The sequence below is a fragment of the Ruditapes philippinarum genome, unplaced genomic scaffold, assembly GCF_026571515.1.
Source record: "Ruditapes philippinarum isolate M1 unplaced genomic scaffold, ASM2657151v2 ctg5951_1_1_1_1, whole genome shotgun sequence".
Classification (NCBI taxonomy): domain Eukaryota; kingdom Metazoa; phylum Mollusca; class Bivalvia; order Venerida; family Veneridae; genus Ruditapes; species Ruditapes philippinarum.
The window spans coordinates 119,184-134,781 of record NW_026864549.1 but is presented as its reverse complement, the minus strand read 5'-3'; the positions used below and the strand labels follow the sequence as shown (position 1 = coordinate 134,781).

Below are 15,598 nucleotides of genomic sequence, written 5' to 3'. Positions count from 1 at the left end.
CCATCCTGTTTAAGTTATCTCCCCCTGAAAATGAGCTCACAAGCAAGGCACTTTTAGATTTTTATGACAATATTTCAAAAAAGGTCTACTTGAATTCCTTCTCCAGTGAAAAATATTTCTTTTATGATTACTTCCAGCACTGCTTTTGAACATACAGCATAGTTAGACAGGGTTGGGTATTTTTCTACAAAGTTCTTAATACAGCATTGATGTTGTTTCTATTATCGGATTGTATCAAATGAATAACAAATTCAAATCAATCAACTAATGAGATACTCATGCACTTATAAGTTACTTATAACTTTCTTTGTTGTAGTGCCCTTCCAGGACCATGTTACTGCAGGTATTACTTAACTTGATTAATTCTATGTACTGTTCAGAAATATTGCATTATTGTTCTGTAACTCTTACATCTTTCTCTATAGCATATTGAACTTTTTAAATCTCTATTTTACTGTGTTTGATAATGACTAAGTAGTTTTATGTATATAATTAAAGTTTTAATCCCTGCACAAGATTTTTGCCTATAGATCACTAGCCCTGCCTTGTTAAGAATATTTGACTGTAATTATATACAAAATAAAATATGTGCTTGAAGCTCTGTAAATGCTATTTGAAGTATGTCTGGCTGTAGCTCTGTAAAAAGCAGTACTTGTCTGAAGTTTTTGACCTTTGCACTGTTAAGAATATTTGACTGTAGTTATGTACAAAATAAAGTACTTACCTGAAGCTCTCTAGCTCTGTTTTGTGACAGTAGCTCTGTAAGAAACATTACTTGCCTGAAGTTCTTTAGCTCTGAACTGTTAAGTGTATTTGACTGTAGTTTATATAAAGAATAAACCTTAACCTATTCAGCTGTGCACTATGAATTATTTATGACTGTAGCTCTATGCCAAACAGTATTCTTGCCTGATGATCTTCAGCTGTGCCAATCTCAGTATATTTGACTGTAACTGTAACAAAACAGTTAATATATGCCTGAAGCTCATTTGTTATGCACTGTAAAGTATATTTGGCTTTAGCTTTTCTACAAAATGTATTCTTGCCTGAAGTTCTCCAGATCTACAGTGTGGAGCAATTTGGCTGTAGCTCTTGAATAAAACAGTATACCATAAAATTCCTAATAAACGCCCCCGGGGGCTAAGCATTTTCCAAAAGGGGGGCTATTATTACAACACAGTTTTTCCTAAATAAAAAAATCACTGTAAATACATTTAGTGTTAGCAAGTGCTGGTAATGACATTAAAAAATGTTATGGTTTTAAAGTTCATATTATACATATTTGTGTTTACTATAAAATACTATGGATTCTGAATGATTTGAATAAAATTATGACTTTAATTATGAGTTCAGCACTGATGAGTAGATTGTTTTCCCTATCAAAAGGCCTGGGGGGGGGCCTTTAGTAGGGGAGGGGCGTTTATTAGGAATTTTACGGTACTTTCCTGAAGTTTTCTAGATCTACACAGAAAAAGCTTTATTCTAGGTCTTTATTGTTGATTACGTTTGCCTGTAGCTCTGCAGAAAACTATACTTTCCTAAAGTTCTCTTAATCTTTACTGTTGAATATATTGGGCTGTAGGTCTGTAGAAAACTATACATTATACTTCCTGGAGTTTTCTAGATCTATAGTATGGAGTGTATTTGGCTGAAACTCTGTAGAAAACAATATTCCTGCCTCTGACTTGTGAAATTTACTTGGCTGTATCTTTGAAGAAAACAAATTGCTTGCTTGAAGTCATCTAGCTGTGCCCTGTGAAACATATAATGACTTTAGGACGTTTTTGGGAGTTTTCATATAGACATATAGGCAAAATTAAAACTGTTCAATAGAATTTCTTTAAACTTGGCATGTTGTTAGAATATGATAACAGAAACATTTTAAGCGAAAATAAAATTGGGGTTACGTTCTCGTGGTGACATTTATCTGGAAAAAATATTTTCAGTCCCATCATGTCAAAATACCTCAGTGGAGTCCCTTTAAGCTCTAAATTAAATAGAATACTTGCCTGAAGTCCACCAGCTCTGCATTGTGAAGTGCTGCTATGTGTTACGCAGAATTTAACTGGTTACTTTTGAAAAACTACTTTTGATTTTAAAGCTACTTAGTTTTAGAATGAATTTTTATGTCCTTGATTGATATAGTATATTTATTAAAAGTTCTATAGACCTATTTGACTATAATCCAGTACTTATATTAGACTGAGGGTTTTCGGGTTTGTAATAAGAAGTGTATTTTTATGAAGTTCTGTAGGGTTTATTTTACTATAACTCAGAATTAGACTGAAGGTTTATGGCTTTGTACTTTGTAGTATAATTATGTAGTTGTAGTTCTGTAGATCTGTTTGACTATTGGTCAGTGTTTGACTGAAGGTGTAATTGAAGTTCTGTAGCCGTGTATGTCTAGTATTTGGTGTATGACTAATATGATAACCAAAATGACTGTAGCTCTATATGTTTTACCAAAAATGACTGTAGCTCTTTATGATTTACCAAAATGACTGTAGCTCTATATGATTTACCAAAATGACTGTAGCTCTATATTTTTTACCAAAATGACTGTAGCTCTATATGCTTTACCAAAATGACTGTAGCTCTATTTATTACATGCTTTTCGGTGGTTTATAGAAATATATCAGTGATATAAAACTGGTAATTTCACTGTTTGAAACAGTGAAATTACCACTTTGATAATTTCACTGTTTTGAAGTTAAGCCCCTTACGTTGTTTCAGTGAAATACAAGCGTGCACAGTACTGGGTACCAACTTAATGACGTGACGTCGTAAATGACGTCATGTTGTATTATTATTTGGGGCGCTTTTCATTCAGTATTAGGTTAAATGTCTTTTTAAAACGTTTCTTAGCATATAATAAAAAGAAAATTTGTTTAGTTTAGTGTAAGATTGAAATATATTTCACCTTGTGAACACCAAAAGTTCATATTTCACTCGTGGCTGCGCCACTCGTGAAATATACCTTTTGGTGCTCAATCGGTGAAATATATTCCGATCTTACACTAAACTAAACAAATATCCTCTATATGTTTTACCAAAATGTCTGTAGCTCTATATGATTTACCAAAATGACTGTAGCTCTATATGATTTACCAAAATGACTGTAGCTCTATATGTTTTACCAAAATGACTCTAGCTCTATATGATTTACCAAAATGACTGTAGCTCTATATGTTTTACCAAAATGACTCTAGCTCTATATGATTTACCAAAATGACTGTAGCTCTATATGCTTTACCAAAATGACTGTAGCTCTATATGTTTTACCAAAATGACTCTAGCTCTATATGATTTACCAAAATGACTGTAGCTCTATATGTTTTACCAAAATGTCTGTAGCTCTATATGTTTTACCAAAATGACTGTAGCTCTATATGTTTTACCAAAATGTCTGTAGCTCTATATGTTTTACCAAAATGACTGTAGCTCTATATGTTTTACCAAAATGACTGTAGCTCTATATGTTTTACCAAAATGACTGTAGCTCTATATGTTTTACCAAAATGACTGTAGCTCTATATGTTTTACCAAAATGACTCTAGCTCTATATGTTTTACCAAAATGACTGTAGCTCTATATGTTTTACCAAAATGACTCTAGCTCTATATGTTTTACCAAAATGACTCTAGCTCTATATGTTTTACCAAAATGACTGTAGCTCTATATGATTTACCAAAATGACTGTAGCTCTATATGTTTTACCAAAATGACTGTAGCTCTATATGTTTTACCAAAATGACTGTAGCTCTATATGTTTTACCAAAATGACTCTAGCTCTATATGATTTACCAAAATGACTGTAGCTCTATATGTTTTACCAAAATGACTGTAGTTCTATATGTTTTACCAAAATGACTGTAGCTCTATATGTTTTACCAAAATGACTGTAGCTCTGCACTGTGAAGTATATTTTAGTGAAAATTTATTTAGTCTTATTAAATTAAAGAGAGTGTCTTTTCAAAAGTATGAATGGCTTTAAACAAATAGGTCACTACTGTTTGATTTTGATAGAATATGAGTAAGTAAATTTGAGTCTTATAAAAAGATTGTATTGACATGACAATATCAAATTAACCTGTCTTTGAGTATTTATAATATTTTGTTTACTTTGTTACTAATTAATACAGCAAAAGTTGTATAATAAACATAGTGTGCTGCTTATAAAATGACTAGAGAAAGATTAAGAAATCATAAATGAGCGGTGTCACGACAAAACCAACGTAATACGTTTGCGACCAGCATGGATCCAGACCAGCCTGCGCTGGTTTCTCTACTTGTAATAGGGTTTGTAAGCGAGCAGCATGGATCCTGATCAGACTGCGCGGATACGCAGGCTGGTCTGGATCCATGCTGGTCAAAACCCATTATTTTGGTTTTGTCTTGGCGCGGCTCAAATGTAAAATAAAGCTGAATTTATGTAGTTTATATTGACCTACAAATTTGATATGGAATTTCACAAACATAAGTCTGTTTCATATGACATTTTATGAAAGCTGCACAAAAATTTGTAACGAAAAAGAAAATATGTTTTGTTTGCAAAAAGGTTGATATACATGTACTAATTTAATGGAACTCTTTTCATCATTAAGTTTGTTACAGTGTTTTACAACAAATATCTTGTTGTAATATTACTTGGTTGGTTTGTTCTTTAATGCAATTTTATCATCGTACATACATGTATAACAAATTCCTTATGATAACATACATAAAAAGAATTATATGTTTACTGATGTAGTAGAAAGTATTTATGCTTTATTCTTATACATCTTTATTTATACGTGTATATATGTGCCCGATCATCCTGATCATGCCTGAAATAATGCACAGACGAGCACCTGAGCTCTTCCTAGACCAGAGTGTTAAACTGGAATACAGTGTTAGTGTAAACCCGACCAAACAAACAAGTTACACTTTTTTTCTTATTTTAAACACTGTCTTCCTATTTATTTTTTACCTGTTTGTAGATAGAAAGATCAACAATCAACAATAACACTATACATGTAACTTATATTATAATTGTTTCACTGATCCCATGGGTAAAATTTGTTGCCTGCCAAAGTTCAACATCACTCAAAACTAATTGCCTTTATATGTAACTATTTGTGGACTTTCTTAACTTTAAAGGAACTTTTGCTAGTTTATTATTATACATGTCCTCTAAATATTTAGACAGTCTGTTGTAGGTTTTAGGTTTTTCAAGAGAATTAATAAAACTCATTGTATAAATGATTTTATTGGAGTAATTCAGAAACAAAGTGGTATACATATATTGTTATATGTACTTAACTATAATCATATGGTTTAAAAGAATTTTTAAATACAGGCCAGATGCATTTTTATGTTTAGGTTTTCCTGTATGTTGTTTTTATTCGGAAATTACTTTAATCACCAGTTTAACTGATTTACTTGTAATTATTCTATTAGTGGTGTTAAAAGTTACTTTCATATCAGGAATCTATCCAGCCAGCTTATAGAAGGTCAGTGGTTCTACACAGGTGCCTGCTTAATTTTGCCTGAAATAATTTAGCAAGGGCCAGGGCCACCTGAGGTCTTACTCTAGAAGTCACCTTATATAGTGTAGTATAGTCATGACTTAAAGTCCAAAAAAAAACAAAAAAAACAAACTTATTATGGCTAGTTTAAGGTGAATTTTGACATTTTTGGGGTAATAAGGGTAACAATAAAGGCATGAATGCACACACATTAAGATAATACATGAATGTTTTGTTTGACTGATGTAAAAATGATTGTTGTTATTTGATTATTTCAGATATTGCAGGTATACTGGGACATACGGATACAAAGGTGATCTCTGATACAAACTTAGCAGCTCTAGTACGACAGATTGCTATACATTGTAATGTAAGTTTTATAATTGAGCTGCGCCATGACAAAACCGACATAATGTGTTTGTGACCAGCATGGATCCAGACCAGCCTGCGCATCCGCGCAGTCTGATCAGGATCCATGTTGTTTGCTTACAAACCCTAAAACAAGTAGAGAAACTGATAACAAACAGCATGGATCCTGATCAGACTGCGCGGATGCATGGTCTGGATCCATGCTGGTTGCAAACACATTATGTTGGTTTTGTCATGGCTTGGCTCAAATGTTTCTAATGTGCATGAAACACTTATCATATAGTACAGAGAGGCGCGTTGACACCTAACCTCTTGCCCATCAACACTGTAGGTTGAAATCTAACAAGGGATTTTGAATTCTTCCATGTCAGGAAGGTGTCCAGCTAGCTCGCAGAATGTTGTTGGTTCTTCTTTGATGCTTACTAGTGCTTGTGCCTGAAATAATGCACGGAAGGGCTCCTGAGGTCTTCCTCCACCAGTAAAGCTGAGAAGTCAACTTATGTGTGGTTTTTATCTAAGATGCCTACTCGTGCCTGAAATAATGCACTAGGGGGCACCTGAGGTCTTCCTCCATCAGTGAAGCTGGATAGTTGCCATATGACCATTACAGTGTCATTTGGCTTGAAACCCAATGAAACAAAAGTATATGAAAGATAATATAGAGAACATGACAATTACTGTATTCCTAGAAATGTTCGCGGATACAATATTTCGCGTTTTTCACAACGTCAGCATTTTCGCGGAGACAAACTTTCGCGGATATGTAGTAACCGCGAATTCCACGAATGTTTAGTCGCTACGGCCTAAATTACAGTTTTTGGTGGCTACGTTTTTGATGCATGACCTTGCCTGTTGGGTGCTTTTAATTATTTTATTTTTATGCCCCCGCCATGTAATGGCCGGGGCATATAGTGTTACCCTGTTCCGTCCTTTCATCATTCCGTCATTCTGTCATTCCGTCATCATCAGTTTCCGTTCATTATCTTAGTAACGGTTGCAACACATTCAACTCAAATTTGACACGTGGATATGTCATGAGAAAATACAGGTCAAGTTCGAATTTGGTCATGGTTCGATGATTTTTGGCAGAGTTATGCCCCTTTTACTTTGAAAATTATATGAAATTTTCAGTTTCCGTTCATTATCTCCCCAACGTTACAACACATTCAACTCAAATTTGATAATGGATATGTCATGAGAATATACAGGTGAAGTTTGAATTTGGTCATGGTTCGATGATTTTTGGCAGAGTTATGCCCCTTTTACTTTGAAAATAATATGAAATTTTCAGTTTATGTTCATTATCTCCCCAACGTTACAACACATTCAACTCAAATTTGACATATGGATATTCAATGAGAAAATACAGGCCAAGTTTGAATTTGGTCATGGTTCGATGATTTTTGGCAGAGTTATGCCCCTTTTACTTTGAAAATTATATGAAATTTTCAGTTTCCCTTCATTATCTCCCCAACGTTACAACACATTCAACTCAAATTTGACATATGGATATGTCATGAGAATATACAGGTCAAGTTTGAATTTGGTCATGGTTCGATGATTTTTGGCAGAGTTATGCTCCTTTTACTTTGAAAATTATATGAAATTTTCAGTTTCTGTTTATTATCTCCCCAACAGTACAACACATTCAACTCAAATTTATCGTATGGATATGTTTTTGGAATGCCCAGGCCAAGTTTGAATTTGGTCATGGTTCAATGATTTTTGGCAGAGTAATGCCCCTTTCACTTTGAAAATAATATGAAATTTTCAGTTTATTATTATCTCCCCAACAGTACAACACATTCAACTCAAATTTGACATATGGATATGTTTTTGGAATGCCCAGGCCAAGTTTGAATTTGGTCTTGGTTCAATGATTTTTGGCAGAGTAATGCCCCTAACACTTTGAAAATAATATGAAATTTACAGTTTCTGTTCATTATCTACCCAACAGTGTTACATATTCAACTCAAATTTGACATATGGATATGTCAAAGGAATGGGCAGGTCAAGTTTGAATTTGGTTGTGGTTCAATGATTTTGGACAAACTTATCTTTCTTGAATGCTGGAAAAATTTTGAACTTTCAGTTTCAGCACTCATACTTTTGTGGAAATGTAAGTAACCATTATTTTGGCTACAAATATGAAATATGCTATTTTCAAAAGGTTGAGACTGAATAATTTCAGTGCCTTGAACATTGTATGAAAATGGTTTGTGTTAACATTGAAAAGTTTTAAGGGCTTTGAACTTAAAATGAAAACAATAATTTGTGCAAAATAAATTGGAACTAAATATTATAACATCTGAAATTTTGGCTGCATGCGGGGGCATCCCTGGCATGATGACACATTTCTAGTTTTTGACAAGTCGCGCCTAAAGCGCAACGTTACTCGATACATTTTCATCTATTGACTACTTTCATGTTTCTTTACCTTTTTCATTATGTGATTAAGTAAGATTTAGTCAAACCCGTTAGCTTTTATTCTCATTTGAATCATAACTTTTCTTCAAAATGTCGATACGTATTTTTTACACATTATCGGACTGTACATCGCTTTCATTATAACAACATAACAGCTGTTTATCAATGTAGCGCTTGATCGCTTTTGTACTTTTAACAAAGGATTACACCTACTCCAAGCAAATAAAATCCAAGTCATTCAATGTTCACAAACTGTAAATGCGTTTTGTCAACGCGGTGACTAACCGTCAATTAGCATGATAATTACTAATAATTGATATTTTCTTTTTCAGCGTGCAAACTAGTATCAATAACATACATAGATAATTCTTTACACATTTCTATAGCACCTGTGTTTTTATTATTTTTGTTGTGTGTGTAAGTAGATTATAATAAATATTCTGCACTTTTTATGTTATATTTGGTTGAAGCTAGAAATGTTCGCGGATTTGTTATAAGTGACATATTCGCGGCTTTAAAGATTCGCGGAATCATGCCTACCGCGAAAACCGCTGACTTAAAATGCGCGAAATCTTTTCTAGGAATACAGTAATTATTGCTTTTATAAAACAATTGTTGCTTTTCTTATCAGAACAAAAACTGCTTAGACTATAGTTTTCTAGTGTAATTAGTAGGTTTAAGTCACAGCCCATCCTGTTTCAAATTTGTAAAGCTTATCAAGGTATCAAATAAAAAGTTTATAATCACTATTTCAGATGATAAAATTGGAATGGTGTTGGTCATATTAATATATAAATTAAAGACATGCTGTGTCTAATTGAGCTTTTTTGGAGAAACCTACACAATTTATGGGCATTTTTAAAATTCATATATGATTTTCATCTGGTTTTTTTATGGGTCCCCCCCCTCCCAGTTTGCAAAGTTTAAGAATTAATTTAATTTCTTATGTATTATTGTTTTCAGCTGGCATCTATGGTGCTTCAAAGACAAGCCTCGCAACCAACAGATCCATTTGCTAATAACTGGTTAGAGCGTCTGCGTAAAATTCGTCGAATGAAGACTACATGTATCATTACAGACAATCGTCCTGAAAGTCCTTCCGACACAAAATGTGAGGACTTCACGCAATATGTGTAAACACCCAACAAGACGTGCACAGGTTTTACAGAATATGTTAAACATATATGTTGTTACTTACACTGTATGTGTGTAAATGTTCAGAAATTATGTTACTGATTGTACAAATAAGATTTAACACAAAATGTTTGTTTTTTTTTTTTTTTCAGAAACATACACAAATGCTGCATTGAAGAAAAAAGCTTTTTTTTTTATAATTTTATTGAATGGAAGTTAAGGACATTGTTATTTTAAAAAAGTGCTTTAAATCGAATCAAATTGTATTTGACAGAAGGTATGCGTTTTATGTTAAATATATTATTGTTTTGACTGACATTATAAAGTCACTTATAGCTGTATGTTAAGTGCTTTTAATTGCATAAGGTGATAACATTTTTTTTTTTTTTTTAAAATACAGTGTAACTTCCAAAAACCGAACACCCATGGGACTTGTCAAAAAGTTCGGATTTCAGAGGTTTCCGGAATTCAGAGGTTTATGATAATGTGAACAAGAGTAAGCCACTTAATATCACTAAATGCCAAGGAAGATGTGGCCATTACTGTAATATCATATATAATAGTCTTTTATCAAGATAAAGATGTGAATGAAAAGAATACATTTTATCTTACCTGCAAATGCTTTTGAATTTCTATCAGTTTGTAGAAATATTGTTAATTGCATAAACTTACATATCGTCCGATGCTAGTTAATTAATTATATCATCAAATGCAATAAAATCCTTAAAGACATTTGATGCATACATTGTCCAATTTATTGTCATTTAATCCGCTAATAAACACTTCAAATTAACTGACCGCCCGTAAATTACTTTGATTAACCCCATCACTTCAAACATACCATTTCACACAGTTTGTGATTTTTAACGCGTGTCAAATTACACGATCACCAGCTTATTAGTAAAACAATAGATTAAATCTTCCTGCAGGGTAAAACATTCTCGATTTACAATGTATTTCACACCTTTGGATATTTCCGGTTTTTGAGGTAAAATTGCATTGATTAGACTCTAATTTTACGAAAAAAGCGTCCGGAATTCAGAATTTTAGAAGTTCCGGAATTCAGAAGTATTATATTCATATAAAATAGAAGGGAAAAAAATCGGGACCGAAAAAATAGTTCTGTTTTTAGAAGTTTCCGGATTTCAGAAGTTCCGGAATTCGGAAGTTACACTGTATTATTTCTACCATTTGTTAAACCATATTTTTGGCATTAACATTATTTCTTCCACACCATACATGTTATTAGATGTATAATTTAGTATTATTTTGATTTTATTTTTTTGAAACAGCTTTTTCTTAACTAAAAACTACATACAAATATTGGTGCTTTTAAATTTTTGATATTATCTCTTGCCAATATTATGTTATACTTACACACTGATAAGAAAAAAAAGTTATTATAATAAACAATTATTATGGCTCATTCAGATGGCTAAAAGGAGGTAGCAAAGTCACAGACTGTAGCTATTTGAAGTGTTTATTTTTAGCTTGTCTGGAATTAAAAAAGTGAGCTGTTATGATCCCCGCAGCATTGACTTCTTTTAAATTCTTTCTTAAACCTGTTCTTCTGCGTATATCCCTAACACAGGAATGTGAAAATAATACAGTATTTGTGCAGTAGCCAAATCTGTGCTGTATATGGCGGAAACCAGCAACACAGTTTGTATCTTTTAGCAGGCTTTGTTTGTATCTTATGGCAGGATTCGTACAGTCTTAAAAAGTGCTTAAATCTCGGTCCATCTCCCTGAATACCAAAAATTACAATAAAGTTAAATACAGTTACACATGTATGTGTTATTACACTAATGGATAGAATTGCCATCAATACTGTAGCCACGTTATAATGGTCTGGAATGATCTTGGAAAAGTTAACTTTTCGCGGAAATATTTGCAATGTGGTTAAGTCTTAGCAGCCATTTGCCTTAATTGATTTCTTTCAATTTTATTTTCTGCAAATGTATTGGTCAGTTTACTTCCTACATTCCTCAGTACAGTCATAAGGTGCACAGATTTGGTGTTATTTTTGCACAATTCCTGTGTTATTTTGACATTCCTGCATTACTGGATATACACAGAGATTGTCGTCTTCCTTTTAAATGCATTCTTAGCTAGCTAGTCAATAAAAGAGTAGAATGGTTTTTATTGTCGTCTTTTTGAATTGTGCTAATTTATTTATGTACTTGGAGATAGTGTGAAAAGTATATTTAAATATGTTTCTATGTGAAATCATAGTTTATTTGTGTTATTAAAAACATTTCTTTGTAAAAGGAATAAAGGTGATTTAAACAAATCAAAATTAATGCAGGAGAAAACTTGAACTACATCATTTAATTATTTAAAAGTTCTGCCAAGCAGAAATATGAAATTGTAAGATAGAAGTTAGTGACAGTTGCTCATAGACCAGTGTTATAAATTTTTGACTCCTGTTCACCAACAGATTTATACAGAAAAGTTTGAAATGCTAAAATTATTTTTTTGAAAACTTATTTCTATTTTTAATGACAATTGCATTGGTTGGTAAAAAATTTCAATCATACTGGTTGGAGACCATCAACCGGACACTTTTGGAACATTTTTCTGTACAGATTTCATAATTTTTAACCTAGAGACCAAAAAATTTGACAGAGTTCAGCTAGGTTCTTCTCCTAACTAATAAACTAGTTTGTTTATTTCTGATTGTATTGACACTTATATCTGAGGCTCTACAAGGAGGGTATCAAAATTACCTAAATTGTCTACACTACAGTACCATGTGTCCGGACAGATATGTACATGACATGATTTAATTCAGATAAAAGCCTGGGTGTTTTGATTTTTGATTTGTAACATGATATACAATATGTCAGCAACAAATGCTGAAGTTTTGGATATTCTATAATTTACTCTGCAAATGATTATAGCTGGTATATGAGGTCAGGCATTGCTTTCTTGACCCCCAAATTTCAACGTCAACATTTTTGAAATAGACATTAAAATATTACGATTTACGGAGATTGAAATAAATTTATTTACTTAATTTTAAAAGAAACCTGCACTTATTGTTGATAAAAAAGTAACTGACAACCACTGAACAAAGAAAATACTAAATCAATCATTTTCGGGGACGTCCGGGTTTGGTGGTTGTCCGGTTTTGGTGGTCCCCAACCAGTAGAGTTTAAACCTAAACAAAAACCTTCAAACAAATTGATCTGTTTTGAATAAAGATTCAGGATGTTTTAACATTTAGAGTAAGTGAATACTGAAATTGTAATAGTTGACACAGGACCTAGTGTATGACTAAAAGTCTTGATGTACATGTATATGGGTCAGAATTACTTTGTAAATAGCAATATCCCACTTTTATTTTGGAGATTGTATAATAGTAGTAATTAATGTGTCATATTGATGTAAAAACTGCAATAATATCATTTTTGTAAATCTCTGCAGTTTTTATTAATGAGATTTTTTTGTTACGAAAGCGGCCATTGCCAGTTTAAGCAGGTAATAGGTTGAAACATATTAGTATAGCAGTCAGCATTAAAGAGTTTGGTCTGATTTAAGGAATGCACATGCTGGCTGGTCAGACAGTCATATTAATGGTGTCATAGACTTGTGTTATTGGGGCTTGCATTCTAGGAGTTGAAATACTTATAGGAAAGAATGACTGATATTTGCCAATGTACAGTTTCTTCAAGATGTAAATAAACCTTACATTTTAATGATGATTTAGAAAATTAGAATACATGTATTTATCTCTAAGATGTGCATTATCAAAAGCGTTAAGACATTCTTGTTTCCATGTTTTATTATAGTAATCTATATACATCTGAGAGTGCTTTTGTTTGGGTCTTTAATATTGCTGTCTAGCTTTAATGATGATAGAAAACCCAAAGAAAAACCACTTTCAAATCATTAGTAAAGATAAACGATTGTACATGTCTAAACATTTACTTAGACTGAGGATAAGATTTATTTTCATTTGATGATGTTATATCGTTCAGATATTATTATATATACTTATTATATGTACTGAAATATTTAAGAAAAGATATTTTTATATATTATCAAAAAACCATAATTATATATATAGTATAATGAAGACTATCTATTTTTCAATGTTAGAAATTAGAATCTTTCATTACTCAAATTCAGTGGAAAAGAACAATTTAAAATTTTTCACCATATACAGAGTTCGTAGAGTCTTCAAAAAAGGACTTGAACTTGAATCCCTTTCTTTAAAAATGCTTAAATTTAGAAAAGTCTTAAAAGTCCTTGAGTATTGGAAGTGCTTTAAGTGCTTAACTTGTCTAAAAAAGTGCTAGAAATGAGAAAGATGACAGTAACATGGTGAAAAGTTGATATTTTCAACAATTGACCCCATGTATTACCAATATAATATATATATAATTATAAAATATGCTCAAGATTACACTATAAGCCATATTGTAAAAAAGCACATATAGTCACTTTATGGACCTTTCCGGTTTTTTCGTAGCGGAAACATTTGCCACACCTTTTACCATTCTTGCTAGGTCAATGCTCAAAACAGATCACAAAATAATTCACTTGTTTCTTTTGTGGGGAAAACCAGGTAACCAGGGTGATATTTATTTATCTCAGTTGGAGCGATTGGAAAACAAGGGTAGCCCCAATTTTACAAACACTGTAAAACACCGGAAAGGGTTCCAGGAAAAAGTAAATGAGTTTAACTCCTTTTTTAAATTAATAGAGTTAACCTTTTCTGCAACTAAGGGTGATGATTTGTGTTATAAAAAGTGATAAGACAGTTCAAAATAAAGGTGTAAATGTTTTATCATTATGACTGTTACGTAATTGGAAATAGTGATATATGTGCAAAATTGGAGAGAAAAAAAATGCTTTTTAAGCACTGTGTTGACAGATTCATGCTAATTTTCACATGAAAATTTTAAAAATGTATCTAAAAGTGAAATATTGTGAAGTGAACAAAGAAAATACAAGAACACATTGCATGCAGCACTTGCAGCCAACGATAATTACCAAAATAGGTCAAAATAAGCAAAAATAGTAATGCGGTAGAAAATCTGCCAACTTAGTCCTTTATCCCACATAACATGTAAATTGTTACTTAAATCTTTTACTTTTCTTAGTACTTTTGCAAAATGTTTAGCTTTAACACCACAAACGATGGTCTTGTTAACATTAATAAGTTATAGACAAAAATATCGCACTCTTTTTTTTTGTGCTTATACAACAAGTAAAACAGTCATTTTGTAAGTGCAGATACAAAACTCTAATCATGTTTGAAAATTATTAAAATAATATTTCCTTTTATAATATATTTGCATTTATACTTAAGCATTATGTAAATAGTCTGAGTAAATGAAGGAATTAATGTGAGCCGCGCCATGACAAAACCAACATAATGGGTTTGCGACCAGCATGGATCCAGACCAGCCTGCGCATCCGCGCAGTCTGATCAGGATCCATGCTGTTGCTTACAGAGCTTTAGCAAGTAAAGAAACTGATAGCGAACAGCATGGATTCTGATCAGACTGTGCAAATGCACAGGCTGGTCTTGATCCATGCTGGTCGCAAACCCATTATGTTGGTTTTGTCGTGACACGGCTCATATTTGAACTAGATTACATTTATTAGATTAAAGAAACTCCACTGAGGTCTAATAGCCTAAGAACCTGAAATTTTGATTTGTTACATAGATCAACAGGGGCACTTTCAACAGAAAGACAAGCAAAAGTCAATTAAGAAATATACTTAGAAAGAAATTGAAATTTATATTTTTGTGCTATTCTTAGACTGATATTTGGATGAGACGTTCTTGCATAGCAGACTGGCGTTTCCGTGAGTTTCACCCATGCCTGAAATATCATCTGGCATGGGGGGAGGGGGGGTGCCAGATGAGTCCCGTGCCATACAACGTCATCTTAGCGCATTTTATGTATGAACCGCGTTAAAATGACGTCATTTTAGAAGGAAAATATGTGCTTAGGATGATAGTTATGGATGAAATGACTTTTAATTTCCATGAACATATATCATATTGAGGTAAACCATTTTAAATATGAAATAATATGGCAAAATATGCAAGAAAAAATATCTGACATGTGTTTGCGGTTCGGATCGGAATATCCGTCCCCTGGGAACCAGCCCATGGGCGGGTCCCCTCGGGACGGATATTC

The 15,598-nt window shown here is 32.6% G+C and overlaps 1 protein-coding gene across 4 annotated transcripts in view; it reads left to right on the top strand.

Moving 5' to 3' along the window:
- The window catches only part of LOC132726034 (tuberin-like), a 53,932-nt gene extending 44,247 nt beyond the window's left edge, over positions 1-9,685 (top strand). For 2 of the 4 annotated variants that reach the window (XM_060711282.1, XM_060711281.1), the window contains 3 exons: positions 317-343; positions 5,786-5,877; positions 9,267-9,685. In XM_060711282.1, coding sequence (XP_060567265.1) covers positions 317-343; positions 5,786-5,877; positions 9,267-9,440 — 293 coding nt within the window. In that variant the 3' untranslated portion in view covers positions 9,441-9,685. The remainder of the gene's footprint in view (positions 1-316; positions 344-5,785; positions 5,878-9,266) is intronic. The other 2 variants (XM_060711284.1, XM_060711283.1) reach the window with 1 other exon arrangement.
- The last annotated feature ends 5,913 nt before the right edge of the window (positions 9,686-15,598 follow it).